Source organism: Thunnus thynnus, chromosome 11, assembly GCF_963924715.1.
Source record: "Thunnus thynnus chromosome 11, fThuThy2.1, whole genome shotgun sequence".
Lineage (NCBI taxonomy): Eukaryota > Metazoa > Chordata > Actinopteri > Scombriformes > Scombridae > Thunnus > Thunnus thynnus.
This window is the reverse complement of record NC_089527.1, coordinates 14193182-14216606: the sequence shown is the minus strand read 5'-3', so window position 1 is coordinate 14216606 and position 23425 is coordinate 14193182. Positions and strand designations below refer to the sequence as shown.

Genomic DNA, 23425 nt, shown 5'->3' with positions numbered 1-23425 from the left:
TCTCTCCCATTAATCATCTCACAACCCCTCAGATTTATCTGGTGACCCTTTGGAGGGGCCGACCCATAGTTTGGGAACCGCTGGACTAAACTAACTGTATGTAAAGTAGCTCAAACTAGCTCCCCCTCCAGCAGCTTACAACAGTAACATGCTACTTACACACTGATGCTAATATTAATTAAGTATTAATGATCTAATGATGTCATATATAATAATATATCAGTCAGAGGGACCAAACCACTACTTTTACTGCAATACTTTAACTACATTTTGCTGCTAATACTTATGTACTTTTACTTAAGTAGGATTTTTCATGCATGACTTTCACTTGTAATGGAGTATTTTTACATTTGCATACTTCTTCCACCACTGCACATATGCGACATTTATGGTTTATGACGTTCATAGAAGATATCATGTCGACGTGCTACAGAGAAACGTTTGTCTCCTCATTAGCCTTGGTTACTGGAGGGCTGTTATTTCTCTTACTCTTGTCCTCACACCTCCTCCCCACTGACGCACCTCTCTGAGCTCTGTCTATGGCCGAGAAGCGCGCTCCCGTGTGCGCGTCACTGTTCCGTGGAAACACTAAACGGGTATCGCCGTGAACGTCGTTGTGCTGTGAATGGACATTAATGGGAAATGTAATATTCCTCTGTCAGTGCCAGAGTCCCTCTGTCATTTAATCACTGCAACGAAAGCCGGGTAAGTATTGATTGACAGACTGACATGCAGTTTCTGAATTCATGGACCGAAATTGGGAAGTACCTACTTTCTAGATATTCGCTTAATGTGTTTAGTTGTTATAAGCATGGGTGATGATGATGATGAAGATGATGATGATGCTGTTGTCATCGTAATTGGATGTTGGAAATATTGCATTTATCAAAATTGTCTCATTATACATTTATAAACGCGCCCACTTTGAATCCACCTTTGTGCTGAGCAAAACTATTGTCATGTAGCCTGTATAATACGCTAAAGTAAGGGCTTGATGATCCCATAGATTGCATTATCAATCGGTATCTTTCTAAAAAAACAAATTTATGAATCTGAATGGGGAGTTGGATTTCTTCTTTGTCTTTTTTTTTTTTTTTTGCCTCGGTTCATCCCTCTCAGATGTAAGACAGTGATTACTGCACATGATAATCAGAGGGTGGTTTTAATTATGAAGGAGAGAAAAACAAAAAAGAAAAAAAAATCTAATTAACCTGCTCCTGGTAAAGAGTGATTTGAATTGACTGACCATTGCCTGAGTCTTTTCCAAACCTGGCTCATCAAGAGAGAGAGATGTTAATGAGGATGTGTTTCTTCTTCTAGGAGGTTAACCTGAGGCAAAGACTCTCTAGTGGTTGCATGTTAGACATACTGTATCTGCCTACAATGAACTTCGCATCCAATGTAGACTTTGTTAAAAGTGAGCATCATTCTCTCCGCAGACCTGCTGGAATTCACCTGAGACTGTATTTTGCTGACTGACAAGGAGAGTGTGTGCGTGTGTGAGATAATATAAGAGAGGGAGAGAAATGCATGTCAGTGGAGTGCGCGCTCGTTGCAGCATCTGTGCAGGATTCATTTACTGTCAGACTGGATTGGTGTGATTTAGAGACAGAGAGGGAATCACAGAGTTGAGTGGCTTGCAAGCTTTTTCATGGACACTCCCATGAATGTGCATGTGCACACATCTCACTGTGTGCAAGTGTGTGTTCATGCAACCCTATTGCACCGCAAGAACGTCAATATTGGATGGTTTTGCAAAACCGTGCATTACTGTACTGGATGCCAACACTTTTAAAAATTTCAGTTTCTACAGTGCCGTGTGCAGATACAGTGACTACAGCATGATTAATGTTAGTGGAAAAACTGTGGGTTAAGCAACTAAAACACCTGGTTAAGATCAGGGAAATGTCATAGTTAAGGTTACAGTTTATAAAAAGGTTATGAAAGTTAGAAGTGCTACTGGCACATCCAGCACCCAGACCTCCACACTCTCACCCTCCACCTTTCTACATAAAGGGCACACTATCTTCTGCATTGTCAGTGGATGTATTATGGATGCAATTCAGATACTGGGCTGATCGTATTAATGCAACAATTTCCTTGCAGTGGAGGGTATTATTATTGCGATCTCATTTAATGTCATGAGCTATTGAATTAAGGTCTCCACATTGGATGCTTTTTGGCCAAGGAGACACATTTACTTATGGTACTTAATTACGGAGGTGGAGTTATCTTGAAAAGAAAGATAATGGACACCAGTGATGAGTAGCAGAGTCAAACCAAGGACACATTGTGGCTGGTGATGATATGAGGCCATAGTTCAGTCAGTGTAGCTCTTGGTCAACTGGGCTTTTATAATACTGTAGAAATGCACCAGTCTCTGATACTGTGTATCTGATGCAGTGTCAGTCTACTGATACTGAGTCTGAACTCCAGTGCTTAACTTAACATCTGTCTGACTGGAAAACAGTTTGGGATCATGTGTTTATTTTTTATCATGAGGCTGTAGCACTATGTACATGGAAACATCTGATCTGTACTGGTGCCAGTACCAATCTAGTGTATCATTTATATTCAAGACACATTTGGAGACAGGAGTACATACTGAATTTGTACCAGTAACTGTTGGCTGTACCATAGATGAACCCCCAATCTGCCTTATTCATATTTATATTCAAATTTCTTTTTTGCGCATTTGCAGGCACCTTATTTCCCTTAAAGGATTATTAAAGCTTCCTATCTCCTAAGATGACAGTTGAAAAGAAACAATTTGAGAGGGATATACGGGCAATTTGCAAGCTTAAATCTTGGTGAGGCACTTCCTTTACAGCTTTAATAATAATCTTTATTTACATATTCCTGAGCAAGGTAATGAAGCTTTACAGGGACAAACATGCAGAGAAAGCAATAAAAAAATAAAGGAAAAAGCAAATAGAAGCATATATTAACATCATCATGAGTAGAATAAGAGCAGCAAATGAAATACATAAAATGGCAATGGTGCAACAGTGAAAACAAATACATGTCAGGCATTCACCACTCCACTAATTCTCCCTGGCTGATACCAGAGTACATCACGTTAGACCAGATGATTAATATCTGCACATAATTGAGTCCAAAAGTGCGAGGTAGATGAAAAATGTAAATTTGAGAAATCCAGAGAGGGGATTTCCCTGAACGTAACGCAGCATGATTTATACAAAAGTATGCCAAAAGTGATCAGACAGAGACAGAGAAAATCCCATTAACTTTCACTATTAAATTACAACCTGTGAAAGCCAACTGGCAAACACAGTACTGTATGAGCCATTTTTAAGACGTAGAAACCATGTTTCCTTATTCTTATAGTGACATTTAACCAACATTATAAACACTTGATCAAAGTTTTATAAGGTTTATAATGTCAGTAGTTTACATGACCGGTACATGGACAACCCACGCAGTTCAATATTAAGAAATGTTACTGCATAATCATTTTTCTTCCTGTTGCTTTTCATGCTGCTAATAACCTCTAATAACATTACCACCCTCAAACTGGAGGGCCTTATGTTCTTTGCCTTTGTTGACTGTGTTTGTTTGCTGGTATTTACTTATTAAATTTCAGTTTGTCCTTTCCTGTGACAGAACTGTCTTTATCTCATGCCAGAATTTTATTAGGGAAATGCAATTAGTGAGGCTGAAATGCTCTTCTCTTATGGCCCATTAGATTGATGAGAAAAGTACTTTTTAAAAATAAAATTCCTGCCTTGTGTAGTTTTTAAGTAAAACTTTTCACCAAAGTTTGCTCTTGGTGTCATTCTATGTTCCCCTGGCCTTTATCAAGACCCAGACAGATATCTGATGTACAGCTCTTCTCTGACATGTTACAGAGGCCAGAGTCTCAATCAAAATCTGTCTAGACACATCATGTAAGTGTCTGCTAGCACTGTCGCTTGTGACAAAAACTGCACAAATGCTTCTCTGCTACTTAAAAAAAAAAAACCCTTCAAGAATCAATGTTTAATTAATTGTCACCATTCCATGACAGATGAGAACTGAAATTAGAGGTTCGTATGCCAACATTAGCTTCCAAAAATATGCAAATGCTAGACGGCTCTCATTGTTTTTTCATGGGTCTTTGAAGTCGTTTGAGGAGTCTTTAAAACCAGGACAGCAGAGAATAAACATACTGGCACTACCATAGGGGTTCTTGTGTATTTGTGTGTGTGTGTGAGAGACAAGTTTTCACAGCAGCAGAATAAGAGGCAGATGGAGGGAGCAACTATTTGCTTGCTGGTGTCTTGCTACCATTGACCTCGCAAAAGTCAATACTTAACTTTAAATAACGTGTAGGGGCTGAAGTTGACCTGAAGAGACCATCCATTAACTTGCCACATCAAATAAAGTGGCCCATGTCTGGGAGACGATCTCTTCCAATGGCCTCTTACAGGAAATTGACTGAAGACGAAAAGCCTTAAGCTCCCCTAGCAGAGTCTAGAGGCTGCAAACACCATTACATTCCACAAATGTTGGTTGAGTGAACAACATACTGGACTTACAATTTAAGTATATTGTAGCTAAATCTTACTGACAGAGCAATGACCACCAGCGTACCTATTACAGGGCTTGAATTTAGCAATTGAGACCATACATATTGGCTCAGTATTTTAAGAGAGAAGTTGACACTTTTTGAGTGGGAGTCAATTGGAGCCAGGGATTTTTTGGAGCCAGCATCTAGCGGTTGTCAGTGGCATTGCACTTTAAGGTACTTCCACACTGGCTTCAGCCTCAAGCCGTGGTAGTTGCTGCTTTGTTAAGATAGATAGGCTTCCTCATATTTTGGATTTTATGTGTTTAACTGATGAGCATTTCCTGTATTACCCATCCTTTACTTAATATGTCCTTTGCTTTTTAGAATAAATTTTATTCTAGTTTGTTGCTTGTTGCCAAATGAATCAGATTTATTACATCTCGTTCTTCTCCATGTTTTTCTTCCTGGTCATGCACCATCCCCTCGCAATGGCTCCACAATCCCCAGTTTGGGAACCACCAGTGGAGACCACAGGAACTAAAACCAAAGATGTATAATATAGTTGCATTTTTTCAACTCGTCAAGTCAAACATTTCTAGGCCCTCCTTGGCTATTTTATCTCATTATTATTATCATCAAATTCTATGAAATTAACAAAACCCTGCTGACTACTGACTGTCTGTGTAGCAGCCTGATACAGCTCATGTCTCAGTGCCATTGAAGTCCACTGATGTCCAGTGTAACACCATTTGATTCACAATATGGAAACTGCTAACAAGATCAAACAGTCTGTCTTCCATTATTTACATCCTGCAGTTGCTTTTCCATCTGTCAAGTTCTGTTATATTTAATAATGATAGATAAGTGGCAGAACCAATCAACATGCATGAAGAGGCTTATGGATACTGAGGGCTGCTAAGGATACAATAACTGTGTCCTCCAAAAGTCGGTATAGAAAGGCTGCATTTCTCAGCGGCTTTTGAAGGATAGACAGACTGACTCACTGGCGGAGTGGCCGTCAGGAATACCGGTGTCCCAGTGGGCCGCCACACAAACTGGGCTGATGGCTCAATGACGGAAAACATCAGAGAGAGAGAGAAACAGAGAGAGAGAGAGAGGGCTGTGCTTTGGTGATTACCCCATTTGAGTGGGCTGTTACACGGGACAGTATGGTTCTTTGTGGCTGTCATCTCCCTCATGTTGTCTTCCTCTCCCAGCCAGCTACCTTTAGTTTAGTTATGTCCTGCAGTGCTGCCGACCCCTTTACTGTTTTTGTGGAAGTATCTTTGAACATTGTTTTAATACTGACGCAGCTAGCAAATGACTGTTGCTGACTCACTTTATATGGAAGCTAAACAACAAAAGATAAAAAAGGTAAAGGTAGGACTGAAAAGCTCAGAGAAAAGAAATCAAAATTCTGAAAAATAGAAGCATTGAAGTGCTTCAAATAGTTCTGCATTTAGCAGCAGTAACTCTGCAGCCAACAGAGAGGAGGACCAAAGCAGCAGAGTGGATTCAGGACTACAGCTTCCACTGAGTCCATTAGAAGTTTTTACAGCTTAAGCCATAGGCAGCAGACAAACAGAAGCTGGTCTGGCTTTGGTTGGCAGGACAACTTCAGTTGCCTTCATTTTCTGCTCTGGTTTCATCAGAAATTAACTTTATTACAGAAGGTTTCAATGAAGGAAGAATGCCAGTAAAATTAAAATATGTACACTTACATTGAGACTTGTAGTAGTATTAGTGTAGACAGTGCAAAATATGAAACATACAAATATCTGTACAATTTAATACAATGCAAATGGAACTGCAATGTCTTGACTCAATTATATTGTAGTTTTTGAGACTGTACTTAGTTGTGGACTGTATTATGACAAGGTGTTTCTGATACAGTATTTTGCCCACCTAGATATATTGTCATAGTAAGTCCAATTATTCTTTAAATGTTATTATTTCCACATCATTCACTCTGCTTATGTACAGTATATCCTTTGATGTAAAATTGCCCTTTTAGTAAAATCAACACATATCTCAAAGCTTATGCTTTTATCAAAAATTTCCAATCTATGAAAACTGATCACTATTCTTTTATTATTAAACACAAAACTGACTTTCCCCCCAAAAGTATTAGCCTGATGTTTGACAGAAAGATGATTTGGCTGATTTTTTGTTTTTTGTGTGACTTTGAGTACTTTTCTATTATACTTTTATAACACAACACAATGTATGCTTATCTTCTAAATATGTGGAAGGAGACAGATCAAAGTTAATATGCTAGGTTATTGCCAACAAATTGGAAAACCACACAGGACTTGGGGGCATGACATAGCAAATCAAACAAAGCATTGAATTGTAGAGAGTGTAAGTGATTACAAATGGGAGTCCATTGGTGTCCTATTAGAAGGCCAACAGGTCTGAGTACAAATGCAACAGAGGCTTTTCCCAGTGGCTCTCTTCAGGTTAGGAACAACTTTTAATTAAAAGGTCTATTAATTCTCTCCTCTTGTAGTTTCATTTCAGCTCCATTTCAGCGCGGTGTCAATTCAGGAATTCCTCATAGACTACTGAGGGCAGAACTGTTGAATAAAATCTGAATGCTTGATAAATGAGCAGTACTTGATCTGCTGTTGCAAAAGTGATGCACCCAATATTAGTGCCTCAGCTGATTCAAATGTGGAAGAGTGTTTGAAAAAAAAAAATTGGATTGTGCAGCACTTGTACATTACTCATCCCGTGAGAATTTGAAGCGACGTACTGTAAATGACTCGAGCTTCTTTCAGAGCTGTTAACTTTGTGTGGGAGGGTTGTACTGTAAATGCAGGCACGATAGTGTGTGCGTGCATATTTGTTTGTGACTGTGTGTTTGTGGTAACTGTAGCTTTTATGAACTTCTTGTAATGTGCACCAAATCTTTCTCTTATTTTGCCTCTAACTGACAGACTGCAGAAGTATGAGCAAAAAGCACAATACATTTGTATGTTACAATACGTTTGTGTGCTTTGGGAGATGTGTGTGTGTGTGCATGTTTGTGAGACAGAGAGGTACAGTAAATATGAAGAGCAGATAATTGAGTATCTCCATCTAGTAAAAAGTTGTCTGTCTTATTTTCTGCCATCTCTTATCAGTTTATTTCCTAAAGCCCAGGGTTACTGCGCTCCTAATCCGTACCAAAAAAGACACACACTGATGGAGTACACCCTAAATGTCATGACAGTGTGAGTTGATGAAGTGGCTAAGACATGCGCTGACTCATATCCTTTGGATGTAGATCTAATAGGTTTGTAATGGCAAGACACATTTTATTATCCACAGCACTGAATAAATCTCTGTTTTTTACAACTTTATGTAGCAAATCAGCTGATGAACTATGGTAAATCAGGTTTATCAAAACTTTGTTCTCCTTTACATTTTCTGATTTTTTTACATAAAACTACTATTCAAATTTCGTAAACCAAAAACCTAAAGCATTCAAGATGTCGACCAGGCATTGAACAGTGGTAAAGTTAATGGATAAAAAAATTAGCCTTGTATTAAGTAAAAGAAAGCTTTGCGTGCATTTCCACATCTATAACTGTTTGTGAGCATGCCGTCTGATATCATTCAACAATATAAGATTTGAGATATAACCACAAAGGTTTGGGTTAGTTTGAGTTTATAAGAAACATCTCATAGCTGTCTTCCTCTTTGTCATAATTACAGTGTAACTAATCTAATCTCAGTGCAAAAATCCTTTCAGGGGAATCTGTAATTGGTTTTAGATTATGAGCATAGGGTGTAGTATTATGAGATAATCCTGTTGTAAACTTTGTCAACTCCAAATTCTCACATCTCAGCTTGGTTTCAAGTTTGGAAGCCCGCAAGCAATAGTTAGTAACAGGCCCTGATAAGTTCAAAGTCAAATTTTTAAAGTGATATAAAAATATAACAAGCCTTGTATGTTTCCTGAATCTCCTTGATCCAGCAACATGGGCTGATATAATACAGTAAAATTACAGTAATCTGACATTTTCAGCTTTTCACTATTACACTGTTACTATAGTGCTAATACTATACTATTACGAGCTGTTGCAAAATAGAAATCCTGCCACAGGTCAATGCTACTTGAACTTGTTACTTTACAGAATTGCACTACTGGATAGAATGACTTTGCACATAAGCATGTTTCATTTTACATAGTTTTTCCTATTTGTACTTTGGCCTGTGTTTCTGCTGCAGAGATGTGAATCTATTCTCTTCTCTTCTAATATTTCATTTCATATTCATTTTTAATCAATTCCATAACTCCTTGCCAATATTCAGTACTAATAGAACTTAGACGTTTATCATGTAATCATCATTATAAATCATTAAAATGATTTAGTGCATTAAATATATTTATTTGTGGTGTTAGAAAGTGGTGGAGTTGAATTTGAAGAAGGAAAAGCAATAAATATTACTGCATCATGTTGTTTATGTCTTTAGGCCTTTAATCTTTACTATCAATGATTTTTAACCCAAGCTGCAAGGATCAGAAATCTTCAGAATCCTTTAATTATAAAACAGCAACCTAGAAATTCACTGCTCCAAGATGAAGGACTGAAAGAAAAAAAAAATGTGTATGACTAACGACGTGGCTGGTGGCTAACCTCATCCCCACACCTCTACCCTAGCTCCTAGAAATTACATTCATACAACTTAACTGTTTGCCCAATTACATTGACAAACTTCCAGTCCCTGCTTCAAACTATCACATACCAGACCAGTCTGTCCATTGAACGCACAGAGACCCCCCATCAAACTACCGGTATAACTGAGCATTACTGGGATTAGTAACTGTAATGTAATTACTGAACTTCAAACTTTAAGCCCTTACACTACTCATTACTTAAAACGTAATCACAATACTGTAATGTGTTACAAACTAATGCATTACTACCCAACACTAAACTTACAGTAAAGACATAAAAAGAACTTTGTATTGCAAACTAAAATTGAGTTTAGTAACTTGTAGCTAATCCCAACTTTAAAAAGAGAAGACAAATCTATGTTTGGAACATTGTCACTGTGGGCATGTTTGGCACAGCCAGTGGTGAGCTGAGCCAAGGCTAATGGACAGGAGGTTTTGATCCTGAACTCAATACCTGCTAGAAAATTTGTTTTGAAAGCAAAAAATCTCAACACCTGATAACAGAATTCAATTGGTAATTTGTTATTCATTCATTCAACCCCTGCAGCTATGTTAAAAACGTTCTCAAGAATACATCAGTACATAAGCTACATGTTTGAGCCTTTTCTTTTACCTTAGTTCTAATTACAGAAAATGTAGTCTTTCACCTTTTCAGAAGGTTTACGTATTACATACACAGAAATACATATTCCAGCATCACGCTGACCTCTAAAGGTAAACAATGAGGCTGCTAGTCTAACTTTGATCAACATCAAACAACTGCAAGGACACTGACTGAGAAGACAGGGCTTTTCCAAGCAAACTCTGATGCATTATAATGAACAACAACACAGCACCGACATTTTTGTGACAAAGTGAATCTGTTGTAAGAAGCCGCTGCATGTGAACTCTTTCTGTTTGTGCAAGGACAGCCTGACTTCCGAGACATCAGAGTTCACTATTAAACAGCAACCTCAAAACCTCAGTCAAGAAACACCCACGTTCACATTATCATTTTCTTAAATAATAGATGTTTGCTTAATGTTACTTAAAACTAAACAATATTACATGATAGGGATAAAAGGGGACATGCAGTAAAGGAACACTGAAAAATGGATTTCCGTGTAAACAAGGTTTTTTGTTTCCTAACCTCCCGTCAATTTATCCATTTGCTTCATTGTCTCTACCCAGTCCATTTACACTCATTGCCCTCATCATATGGTAACCCTTGTGGAAATAATTGAACAGAGGTAGAGAATAATTAGATCCATGTTGGTTTGAGGAACTACGCATGAGGTACACTCTAATAAAAATCATGTGGCTGATCATGACAGTATTTAGAGTAATTATTTCTGTTACTCATGTTGTTTTTAGGGACAAAAAGCAAGTTCTCACAATGTAAGCCTGTTTAAACTGTGAGATATTTAGATGACACATAATTCACAGGGAAGACATTGGTGGTGTGTGTCTATGTGTGTGTGTGTGTGGTGGTGGTGTGTGTGTGTGGGAGGGGGGGGGGGGGCTGTGATTTGCATCCTGTACCCCACCTTTGGTTAGGTTTCAGATACTAAAACACTTAAAGTAAGGAATATATCCTGACTGAGACACATATTATGATAAAAAAAAGTAGTGCCTCAAATTGGCTTTGACTTTTCTATACTAAGACCACAATATTTTGCAAAACTTTTGTGTTTTGAGTCATCAAAAACTAATCAGCATGCCTCCGTTGCCTAAGGTGGATACTGTAGTAAAATAAATTAATTACCATACATCGCTAGTCATTTTTTTTGCAGACACCTCCAATACAAAAGCTTTCTCATTATGCTGATTAAAAAACAGTCAAAACAATCTCGGAGATGTTTCGTTTCCTCTGAAACTTATTTGCTGTTGCAGCTGTTTCCAGAAACAAACTAAACCCATTGAACGCTACCTGCCCAGCACTGCACTGCAGACAGAAAAAAGTTAGTGGAGCATTTAGCAGCCAAAGACTCAGATAATTTAAGTGATTATCGCACATCAGTCATCATGTGGCCAGAAACATGACTCCAGATATTTCAGTCTGGTGTATGTGGTTATACACATTAGGTGGGACAACTGTATAAGCTGGTGATGTGTGGCAGCTTGTGTTGATGTTTTTCAGTGTGAAGGGGGCATGCATTTTACAGAGGAAAGCAATTTGCTCATTTAATGTTTGACTGCTGATATTCTCTATCAGGAGTTTCCTTATCTTGATTCTTCGCCAGGAGAGTTACAGTTTCACCTCATTAAGGCCATACCTTTCCACTTTGATAGCAAGATTAGTGTCAGGCCATTAATTATATCAGACTATGCTCCTGCTATATTAAATATTTAAATAAATACTCTCATTAGCTCAAAATATTATGTGACTCTTCAACCCTGATATGGTGAGCAATAACAACTTCCATGGCAGAAACTGTAAGCAAACAGATTTCTTTGAAGTAACTGGCACAGATCATGTGTCATACTCCAGTTTAGCCTCCCGACAACATTTTCAGCCGCAAATGATTTTCATGTTGGAGGCTGTTGGTAAGAAGATAACAAATTACACGATCCCCAGAAATATCTCTTATCTCCTGTCAGGCCCATCTGTTTTAACACATTTAACATCTTAATTCAGTGACTTCTTTTGCAATAATGCTGTGCTGTAAACTGTGTGTTGTTTGTGTAAAGACACATCCTACACTGGCGAAGAGGAAGGACGGAAAAATGTCTGCTATTGTGCAGCCACATAATAAATGAATAAAACCATTGAAAAGACTTAACAGAGCTCCTGTTCAACTGAAGTCACAAATTAGAAAAAAATAAAAACAAAACACAAGCAAAAATGGTTACGAACTAAATCCTTGTGATTTATATATACGTATATATATATATTTGGGTGGGACTGGGCAGTTGTACAGTCTGGATGTTCAGTGATGTAGACAGGAAAGTAGTTTTTCATGCATCTGTGTGTGTGTCCAGTGTCTCCCCACAATGAGCCCATCTCCCAAACATTGATTTACAATGTAGAAACAGGGAGAATACATTTTAACTGACTAGTTTTATGCATGGAGACGCACATTGTTTTGCAGTACATTGATTATAGATCCTGTATGTAATGCTGTCTGTCACAAAGTCAAAAATGTTCAAATCCTATAGGAGCTTCAATCAAGCTAAACAGTGGCTCAGTGTGTTGAATGTCAATGTGCATTGATGCAGTCATTTCAAATTGACTGCAGATATACTATCAGTCATGCTGCTTTCAGACAGTTTCAATCAATTGAGAACGAATGTCTACATGCAGTCTTAAAGCATCTGTTGATGAAAGTTACAGGTAGCAATTACCCATTCATTTTAAATCACTGCATTTAGCATTTATAGTTACATCAAACCTGTATTGTTGATGTGGATACAAAGACATGCACTGGTTGGAGAGTATCTAGCAAAAGGAATTCACTGTTCACCAGATAAAAGCTTGAGTGGATGCATTTTCCTGTAATTATGGAGAATGTCTAATCAAGGTTTTTCACATTATGTAACTGCTGTAACACATGCCATCTATGCTCACCGGCTGGATCACCATAATAAAACATAAACTGCATTGGAGAAGTTAGTTTGTAAAGGTAATCTACTAATAATTGCTCTTTAAAATTTAGTAATACTAACTGTACTTGCTAGTCAGTGAGGAAACTGATTCTTGTTTAGAGTTGTTTGACATCAGTGCAGTGATTATACTGCAGACACGGGGAACATTACCTCCTCTACACAGCCTGACATAAGTCTTTTCAGTTCTTTCAGCGTTGCTGCTGCACAGCACTCGAGAACTAATCTCAGGTTGTTAAGCAGTGATTGAGGCATTCCCTTCATCTGCCACCAGTTTCACATCTGCATGCAAATGCTGTGACAGATGCCTTTATCGTGTTTGCAGCTGTGGACCGGTGACTCTGACCTTGACACAATTTACATTTTATGGTGTTAGTCTAAATTCTAGATAATGAGTATTTCCACTTAGTAAAGCATTGTCCATTTTTATGCACAAACTCAATGTTTACTTAGATGAGTAAGTGTCGATCTATCAACTTTATGTTACATTATCACCGATATACACAACGTGACATACCTGCAAGGGTGTAAAAACAAAACAAAGCTTTTTTTTTTATTTTTTCCTGACCATTATGATGCACCACTTAGACTAATCCCATCAATTTCAGTCCTCAGGGGGCACCTCACCAGCTAATACTTCTATCTACATGAAGCAGATAGAGAGAGCAGACAGCGACTGTGTGCATCCGCTCGTGCAGTGAAACCCCTGCTGTGACATGCATACAGTAGGGTGCTCCAGTCAAGCTTGAAACGAGGACACAGGTCAATGAGTGAAAACAGTGACTGCTACAAAATCCACATGACTGTGGCTCAGCCCACTCAGGTGGGAATGATATCACCCTTTTATGAAATACATGACAGTGAGTATGAGTCATTAAAAATTAGACACACATTAATAATTAGCAAATATAGTCACTTTTCACTGTTGTTCTACATAATCACTCATCTTTTTATATAACAGACTGACACTAGTTCTAATTAATTTAAACATGTACTAATCAATTTCTTTATTTGTTCTAATGTTCTGATTATATTATAATTAAATGCACATTCTAATTTGATTTCCATATTTTGTGAATAATTTTGTCAGTTGCTTTTGGATTCCTGCTGCAAGGTATTTTTTATTATTATTTTCTTGCTACAAAATTAATCTAGGAGTTATCAAGTGAACTTTGGTCTTTATAAAATACTTTCATTACCAAAAAAAAAAAGAACACTGGATTATTAGGGAATGTTTTGTACAAGTTGACAGCCGTATGGTGAACCCTTAATATCATTTTATGCAATTACTGCTCCCTCAGAATACAATTTACTATGTTACTTTATTGTTTTGCTTTAACGTAGGGTAAATTAATCTCTACTCATGTATGAGATTAGTTTTCACTAACAGTATTTCATCACGTTAGAGGGTGACCTCTTTAGTATTCTTTTTTTAGTATTTTGTGATTTTTTTCCACCACAAAAATGAAATAAATACAGCAGATAGAAATAGATAGACAGATACATGGACCGGCAAATGAATGAGTGTTGCTGTGCCCTGTTGGTTGTATAGTTAGTCATTTATTTTGTTTCTTTCCAGATCTGTCACTCAAAGAGTCATTTTTTTCACAACTCTCCTCCTTCACAACAACACTTGGCAGCTTTATGTTCTGCTTGGGCCAAAGTGTTTGTGTTTCTGAGGTTTCGTTCCACGTGAAACATTTAGCTTCCCTGTGCATGTAAAAGGACAAAGAGAGAAAAAAAAAAGAGAGAGAGGGATTGAATGTCACAGGGTATCTTTTCGGTGACTGCAAACCTTTTGGAACATAGAGTGAAGTTGGTTTTTTGTATGTGTGTGTCTATGTACAGCATATAGTATGTGTGCTGGTCGGAGGGTGCTGTCACATTTGTGTATGTGCTTGAGCGGTGAATGGGACACAGTTTGAGGATAGATTAAATTAATCTCTGTATCTTTATGTCTGAAAGTTGAGGAGATGTTTCTGCTCTGTCAGCTTCCTCATTATCTGCTCATCCTGAATCCGTCACTTATAGACGGCAGAAGCAACCTCACACGTTTTTGCTGTAGTCACAGAATAAACTTGCAATTCAAATTTTTGTATCTTGAAAATGTATAGTTATTTTAGTGCTGAGTATCTGTAATTGCTAATATTGCTGATCATAGAGCCCAGTAAAAGTTGCAGAATGGTATCAGCTGGCTCAATTAGTTTATCGTATCACCACAATGAATAGATAATGACTCAATGACTCAATGAAATAATGTGGCAACACCGTAAAAAAGACAACAACTTGAAAGTTGCTGTATAATTTTAAAACAATGTGGCTATCAGTCAGTGAATGGAGCTGTTTTCTCTGTTTGCTCAATTCCTGCAAGGGCACTGGGTTTTTGCTGGCTCACTGGAAGTTATCTTCAGATGGCCTTGAACAGAAAGCCTGTGTTTTAGAACAGACAGAAAGACAAAAGCAGATGATTTCTTTGTTGCACATAATGACAGGCTGTCACTGTAAACACTGTCAGTCACTGCAAAATACATACATGCATGCACAGACACGCACTCATAGAAACACGCCCCAGTATGTTCATAGTGTATAACTATTTATACATGTGTGCGCAAACACAGAAAAAAACTGCAGCAGTAATTATCAAGTATCTATCTGCATAAAATAATTTGCATATTAAGTGTGGTTAGGTTTTTTTCCAAATTCATCCAAGGGTAAAAAGGATGGAGTGTATAATTGCATGAACACAGAGGAAGGCAATTTCATTTTCTTTAAAGATTCAAATCACAGGTGTAAAGAAACAAATACTCTTCATTGGTTTACTTCACAGCAGCAAAGCAATTTGTTATTATAGTTAGTTAGTTAGTATTTAAAATGTACTGCACATCCAATGACGCATAATAAACTGTACCCAACTCTTCTCAGCAAAGAGACAGCTATTGACATGTTTGGTGAGACTTCACTTTAGGAAGCAATTTGCCTGAAACAAGCCTGAAAATACATTTTACAGTCTGTGTAATGGAAAATCAGAGAATTTTCTTTTGAAACACATTACACATGTTAGAAAATAATTGCTGAAATTATGTGAAAAGACTGTGAACTGTGTAGTACTGAATTGCGGAGTTAGACTGTTAAACTGCTTTTCAGCACTTCTGTGTTCAGGATTTTTTGGGCGGGCCTGAAATGATGGATCCATGACGTAGAGGGATGACTAGCATGCAATACTTTCACTGCAAGCTTAGCATTAGCATCCTGATGTATGCTGCAGTCACAACAATAGATGTGCCTCTCGATAATGGCATTGTCCATGCACCAAGCTTTGTTAACATAAATGCACAGTCCCCCACACCCCTCTGGTCTTACTGGAGTCATTACCTGTTGTATCCACCCAGGTTACTCAATGACACTATTGGGGACGCCGCTGTTTAGCCATGTTTTCATAGAAATCATGAAGTTGCAGTCCATAATCTTTTTATGAGCGGTGATCTGCAGTTGCAGTTCATCGATGTTGTTCACCAGAGACCGTACATTGGCAAGGAAGATGCTGGGAAGAGATAGCCGATGAGCAGTTAGCCCTTAGTTAGCTTAGCCCTTAGTTCTCCTCTCTTCCCCTGATTGTTTGCTGTCTGTCCAGTCTCACCCTCGCTGCTTCGGCTGCATTGCGGACCCTACTCCGGTGTTTTACCGTTACTACAGACATACTCCTGTGGCTACTACATCTAGCCCCTCACCCGCGCTTTTCAACAAGAAGTGAATAATTTTGACTCCAAACTTCATTGAAAAAACAACAGTTAAACAATAAATAATTATGATTAGCTTGTTAACTACTCATTTAAGTTACATTTTTACTGAAATAAGTCCACATTTACCTACCCGATTTTTGAATTATCATCCATGTTTCTTGTGTTACACCTACAAACAAGGCCTATTTTAAATTGTATATTTTTTAAGGGAGTTCATTATGAGCATTGTCAAGTTCAGAGGCTCAGAGGCTGTTCAGTTGGGGCTCAGTTTCAGTGCTTTCAGCGCCTTCAGCGGACATGCCCCCAGCGTTTTAGAGCTCAGAATACTGCTTGTTTTTCCATGATTTTGAAACCCAATTTTATATACTTAGCATTTAAATTTGGCTTGGTGGTTAATAATTCATTTTTATGTGGTGTGAAAAACTCAGAATACATATTTATTACTGCTTTACACAGACTTTAAAACTTTTGCTAACAGGTGCGAACTGCTGTTTGAAACACTAGTTCTGGCAAATGTGAGTTGGGAAACACAAGAAAGAGATTGTTGTTTAATCTCCTACTGATCATATGCCAAGCAAAAAATAGATGTAAACACACTGCTATGGTTCTTTGTGAAATTATGTTTGATAAAAAGTAGAAAATATGATTTTTCGCAAAGTAAAACCATGATATTAAGCAAAGAGCACCCAGGTGACTCAGTTTGGCTGAAGGATGGCCAGTGCCCACACCTTGAATGAGTTGGTGAAACAACACTCATCGTATGCCTCTGCATTGCTCTTGGTGGATTTCACCTACATTTTATACGAGGTGCTCAACAATGGTGATGAAAAATGATTCTCCTAGATTTTGCATGTAATGCTGGAGCCTTTCATAATAGGGTATTACATCAAGGAAGGTCAGCTCTGGTACGACAGTAAAAGCATCTTTTTTTGGCTCTATATAGAACCCTTTTTGTCAAAAATGGGTTTGGAAGTTTGAATTATATTAGCGACCACTTTGCCATGTTTTGGGTTAAGTGAACCGGGATCTCTTATCTCATTCAGTTGTCATGTAGTCTAGCCACGCCACTCACCCACCCTTCTACCCCCGCACCTAGCCTACTGCCTGGGAGTCGCATGGTCTCCGTAGAGACCTGACAGTCAGTGTTTGGCTGCCTCTGCTCCATCACCACATTAAATAAAAGTACTGTACTTCTTGTGTTTCTATAGCAACAGTTCCCACTCATATCTTCAGGATACTGAGCAATGCGGAAAATGAGGGAGAGTGGCGATGACAGTTATACCTGAGCATTTTGATTTAATCACAGTGGCTGTTGCTAATTAAATGGTCGACCGATACACATACAGCTGCAAACTGTAATATTTTTGGATTGAAGCTGCTGATGGAGAATATTTTTGGCTGACATTTTTTAATTATTCTGTTTAATTTTTAAGTATTTTCATACTAATAATTCCAAATATGTTATTTTTTCTGTGCTCTCCACTACACACAGCAATTTAATCTTACAGTATCAAGTCAGAAAAGCCTCTGAACAGCATTTATACTATTTGGATATGACTATAAACTCAGGTTAATCAATTACTATTCAGACCCTAATTAGAGGTGTAGAGGTCACATTGGTGAATATTCAAATGACCAAGTTAAAAAAGATCCACATATCAGTGAATTCAAATGAAAACCTGCCAGTATATTAGCTTTTGAAAAAAAACCCTTTCCTGCATCTGCAGTGGCTTATGCTGTTGTGTAAGCGTACTCATCCTTGACTGTATCTTTACTTTGTTGCTTTTAACTGTGTCTTTTCTCTCTCTCCAATCTTTCTATTTCTCTCACTCTCTTGCAATTTCTCTCTCTTATTCACTGTTTCTCTCTCTATCTCTCCCAGGTGTTGATGAATGACAAAGATGATGTGATGGCAGAGCTAGCTGGCAGGACAGATCAAAGCAGGCTGTCTGTCGCACATTAAACCAACTGGACACCTCACAGCCTGAACAGGTAGGACTGGACTGCTGTATTTTCACTTCAAGAGTTTTGGCAAACTTTTGTTGGCAGGTTGAAATGAAGATTTTCAAAGCTTTGATAGTATTTTAATATTTCAAAACCTGAAACACAGTCATTAAAGTCGATTATCCCTAAAAGCACATTTTGAAAACTTTCCTTTCATCCACTTTGTTTGTTTCTTTCCATATGAAGTGCAGACAACAAAATCAGTGGCTATCAATTTTTGGAAAGAAGAGGGGGAGAATAAAACTGCTTCAAGTAAATTTTACTGCACTTTAAGATACTGACTGACTGAATTCTATGTCAAATTATGACCAGACTGAGCAACAACAAATAATATATACTGCAGTCACAATATAAATATTGACTCTGAATGAATGTTCCTGAAACATTCCTGAAACATTTTTTCTAAGCTCCCTTTATGTCTAATGCTCAACTCTCTTTCTATTCTGCCTGCAGAATGGATTTTCCCAATTGTACTGAAGGAGTGTATGCCACAAGCAGCGGAGGTTATGACTCAGTGGAGACCACTAAACTCCCTCCCAGTAAGATCCTGCTTACGCTGACCCTCTCTGTAGTGGCTATCCTGACTACATTCTTTAACTGCCTGGTGATCACAGCTATCGCAGTCACCCGCAAGTTGCATCACCCAGCCAACTACCTCATCTGCTCATTAGCAGTGACCGACCTGCTGGTGGCTGTGCTGGTCATGCCCTTCAGTATCATGTACATCCAGAAAGAGAGCTGGGTCATGGGCCAGGTGGTGTGTACCATCTGGTTAAGTGTGGATATCACTTGTTGCACATGCTCCATCCTCCACCTTGCTGCGATTGCCATCGACCGTTACAGGGCCATTACTGATGCGGTGGAGTACTCACGGAAACGTACAGGGGCCAGGGCAGGGGCCATGGTGGCAGTGGTGTGGCTCTTGTCTATCCTCATCTCACTTCCTCCTCTGCTGTGGCGGCACTACAGCGGGGATTCACAGCAGGAAGACCAGTGCATCATCATCCACCATCACATGGCCTTCACTCTGTATTCCACGCTCGGAGCATTTTACATCCCTCTGCTGCTCATCCTCATCCTCTACTATAAAATCTACCGGGCCGCTCAGACCCTCTATATGCGCAGGGAGGCCAGCCGGGCTAGCCGTCACTCGTGCATGACCAACGGGAGCATGATCCCATCAACCTACCCTGCTGGAGATGACGATGACGACCGGGGACCTCAAAGTCCAGAGCCCGTAAGCCCACCGGAAAAGTCTTTCTCTGAAGCCTCAACTGAGGAACCTCCACGTGAACGGGTGCGTGTCTCGGTAAAGGCTTTCCAGTGCAAGTCTCGCCGGCACGAGTCACGCAGTGAGTCACGTCGGAGCCAGTTTTACCAAGGACCACGGATCTCAGGCTCAAGGGAGCGCAAAGCAGCATCTACGTTGGGGTTGATAATCGGAGCATTTGTCATCTGTTGGTTGCCATTTTTCGTCAAGGAGGTGATCGTCAACACCTGCGGTTCTTGCAGTACTTCAATGGAGATGGCTGACTTTCTTACATGGTTGGGGTACCTCAACTCGCTGATCAACCCTCTTATCTACACCATATTTAATGAAGACTTCAAAAAAGCTTTCCAAAGACTTGTTAGGTGCAGTCATTACCTCTGATGGTTACAATTATGCACGATCTTACCCACACACCATCACACATATGTAACCAGAAGGCGGCAAATTAATGGTTGTAGGTCAGAGAATACCCATTAAATACTGACTTATTATGCCTGAGAGGGAATAATCTCACAGAGGAGAGGATTGACACCCATTTCCAGACACTTCACCAGGCACTCCAGCAGCCTAAATGGCACCAGCTCAGCAATGAGCTTTGCAGCAAAGTTCCACATTGAAATCTACATCCTGCTATTAATAGAACAGCCTGAGATCTCCTTGATGTTAATTGGAGTGTGTGGTGGGAAACTGACATGTTGGTTTTTAGAAAATGGGTCATCGTTGACCTTTTTGAGATCTGGGTTCTGATAACCCCTACTTAAAGTTGACCATTATGTCTCTTCCATATAATGACCTTCCTTCTATGTAGTCCAAGCTGAAACACAGAACATGTGTAAAATATCACAGCATATCAAGTTGTGACTTTCTGTGGCTGTGATGTTTCGGAGGGTGACTTTTATAGAAATTGTTGTGGAATATATGATATGTATTCAGCACTGCAAAAATTTTCCAACAAAATATAAATTTGAAGATTGTTAAAGCTGCTGATAGTCTTGGTAACTATTGCAAGAGAATGTGTAAAACATGTTTTATGATCTGGGACCATTCCATTTATAATGAATAATGATAATAATAACAAAAATAAATTATATTATTATTACTATACAGGTTCTATGAGATATTGGCACTTTAAGTAATATTTTTCAAAACATTTCCTGTTTCTTTCAGTTATTTCTTAAGCTATTTGTTCATCAGTTTGTTTATTTATTTATTCATATTACCTGGAGCCATTAAACACCCCACCCCATCTCACTCCCACACCACAGCCAGCATTATGTTAATGAATGTGAAAACCGCTGATGGAGAAGTCCTCATTACATTACTCCCACTCAAGTACTTGGAATAGAACTACTATTTCTGTATTGCCTCTAAGAGGGCACATGGTATGTTGATGGAAATATTGTGGATGTGTGAGGGTGTACTGTATACCAGAAAGATAACACAAGGTGTGTCATATGCTTCTCTGACAGTATGACCATGATTTTTTTTTTTTTTTACTTTCACTGTCTGAATGTTCAATAATAAACAGTCCACTTGATGTTCATCTGTTCTTCTCTGAGTTAATAATAATTATCTAAGTGAAGATTTGGTAAGTGAGTAAGATAAGTGCAGTTTAGTCTGTATGTGTATGGAGAGATTAGTAGCAGGGATTACATAAAATTATAACTCACTGATAAGCTTTGTGTGTAAATGAATGTTGAGATGATGAACTGCAACCCCGTATTTCAGCCTTTTTGACGGAACAGACAGGATATTTTCCATGTTCTGATATTGTGGCGCCTCCCTGTGGCTAACAGAAAGACTGCACTTGGTTGTGATAAACTAACATATTTCTCCCTCACTGCTGCAACAAAAAGATTAATGAAGAAATATGGTATTATTCATTTGGCTTCATCAATAAAATAAATCAAAGTAATAAAATAAAAACTATTACTGTGCAAGTGTACATCTCTCTGTCTTCTGTTGCATGGAAAAGAGGATACTGTAGTTGCTAATATTCCAAAAATATTCATCAAACCAAAAACTGCCTAAATTCACTCTTTTTGTAAAACTGAATCTTATCATTCAAGTCCTCTTTGCCTCTTTGAAGCTATAGTGTGATGAAGATTTTGTTCCAATGTTGATTTGAAAATGAGAAAAGAAAAAAATGTCACCTTTATTCACACATTTCTCACTACGGAAATCCCAACAGTTTTACACACAATTTTGCCCTGGATTAGGTGTAGATAGCCATGTGCCTCCTCCAATACACATGGTGATTCACTTCTTTTACCTGTCGCTTAGGTGCTGAGAGGGAAGTGGAAGTTTGTGTTATCCCTTCATTTAAAGGAATATTTTAATATTTTGGGAAATACATTTATTCACTTAATTGCTAGGTTAGGTTAGTTAGGTGAAATAGTTCCAGCATGTAGCTCTACATAAAACCACATCTGGCCTTCTTTTACATTTCAGTTTCTCTAGGGATTAAATAAACTAGATCCATTGTATTAATTAGATATAAATGATCACTATATATAAATGTTTTACTGTATATATAAGTAGTCACTAATTATTTGGACATATTAGCTGACATAGCCACATGATTTTTTTTATCATCTGCAAAGGGATTATAAGTTTTATCTGCATAATGAAAGGCTTTCACTGTCATGTTCTTTGTTCCTGATTGTGCATGTGACCCTTTTTTTGGAATGAGTCTTCCTGTTTAGGTGACAGGGCACAAAGTCAGTCAACAATCTGTTCCCAGGTGACATAAACAGAAAATGAAGATCATTCTGAAGGTGAAACCATTCAGAAGATCTTTTTTTTTAAAATGTTTCTTAGTTTCATCAAATGTTAGACCCAGATAAGGAGATACACATTCATTTCTGGCTACGTCATATCATTTGAAACTAACTGAAATGTTCAACTTGTCTTTAGTTTAGTTTGTTTGCAAAATGCAAAATTATTGCACTTTGTAATGAGTCCATAACAAGCAAAAATAACAAACAAAAATGCTTTGTAGATTGTAAATTCTACTGTAAACATGCTTTATATTTCAGGCAATACTTATCTGATCTATTAGAAATGAATAGACAAAGGATTTGATAGATGACTACAGATAATGTTGACTCATTTCGAAAATTGCCATGAAACAAACCAAACTTTTCCTAATGTCTCATCCATCATGGCATATAGGCCTGCACATTTTTTTCCTGTTTATTGTGCTATAACAATCAAAATTACACAAACAAATCAATACTTTTTGAGAGTTTTGCTGTATTGCAATAATAATTGTTGAAAAAAGTGGGTAAAAGTTCACTGTGTGCTCACTGTGATGGAATAACCACCTCAAGCAAGTTTCAGTTTTAGCAAGCAGATTTTCACAGAGAATTGACTTCAAATGCTGTCTGCCAGGTAGGAAATTATTTTTTTTTCTTGACTATTGATAGTCAAGACATTCAAAGTTTTCCCTCAGGATTATATCTCCACTTTTAATGGATGACCACTTTTGATGTTCACCTACAAAAAACTCAGGGACCAACTAGCTGCAATTTTCTCGATGTGATTCAGTCTATAACCAATCTATTAGTCAAATTGCTTAATTTTATCAAGCTGCCTTTGTGTTTTAAGGTTTAAGAGGTATATAAAATGGTGGGAACTATAGTTTAACATTG

The 23425-nt window shown here is 38.1% G+C and overlaps 1 protein-coding gene across 1 annotated transcript; it reads left to right on the top strand.

Annotated features, from left to right (window-relative positions):
* The first annotated feature begins 586 nt into the window (after nt 1-586).
* On the top strand, nt 587-21633 carry htr1fa (5-hydroxytryptamine (serotonin) receptor 1Fa). Its single transcript, XM_067602634.1, has 3 exons — nt 587-705; nt 18381-18490; nt 18956-21633. Exon 3 carries the CDS (start codon nt 18957-18959, stop codon nt 20151-20153), a length of 1197 nt encoding a protein of 398 aa, XP_067458735.1. The 5' UTR covers nt 587-705; nt 18381-18490; nt 18956; the 3' UTR covers nt 20154-21633.
* The last annotated feature ends 1792 nt before the right edge of the window (nt 21634-23425 follow it).

Coding starts and splice junctions, on each gene's coding strand:
- htr1fa (XM_067602634.1), top strand. CDS start 18,957: ATGGATTTTCCCAATTGTACTGAAGGAGTGTATGCCACAAGCAGCGGA.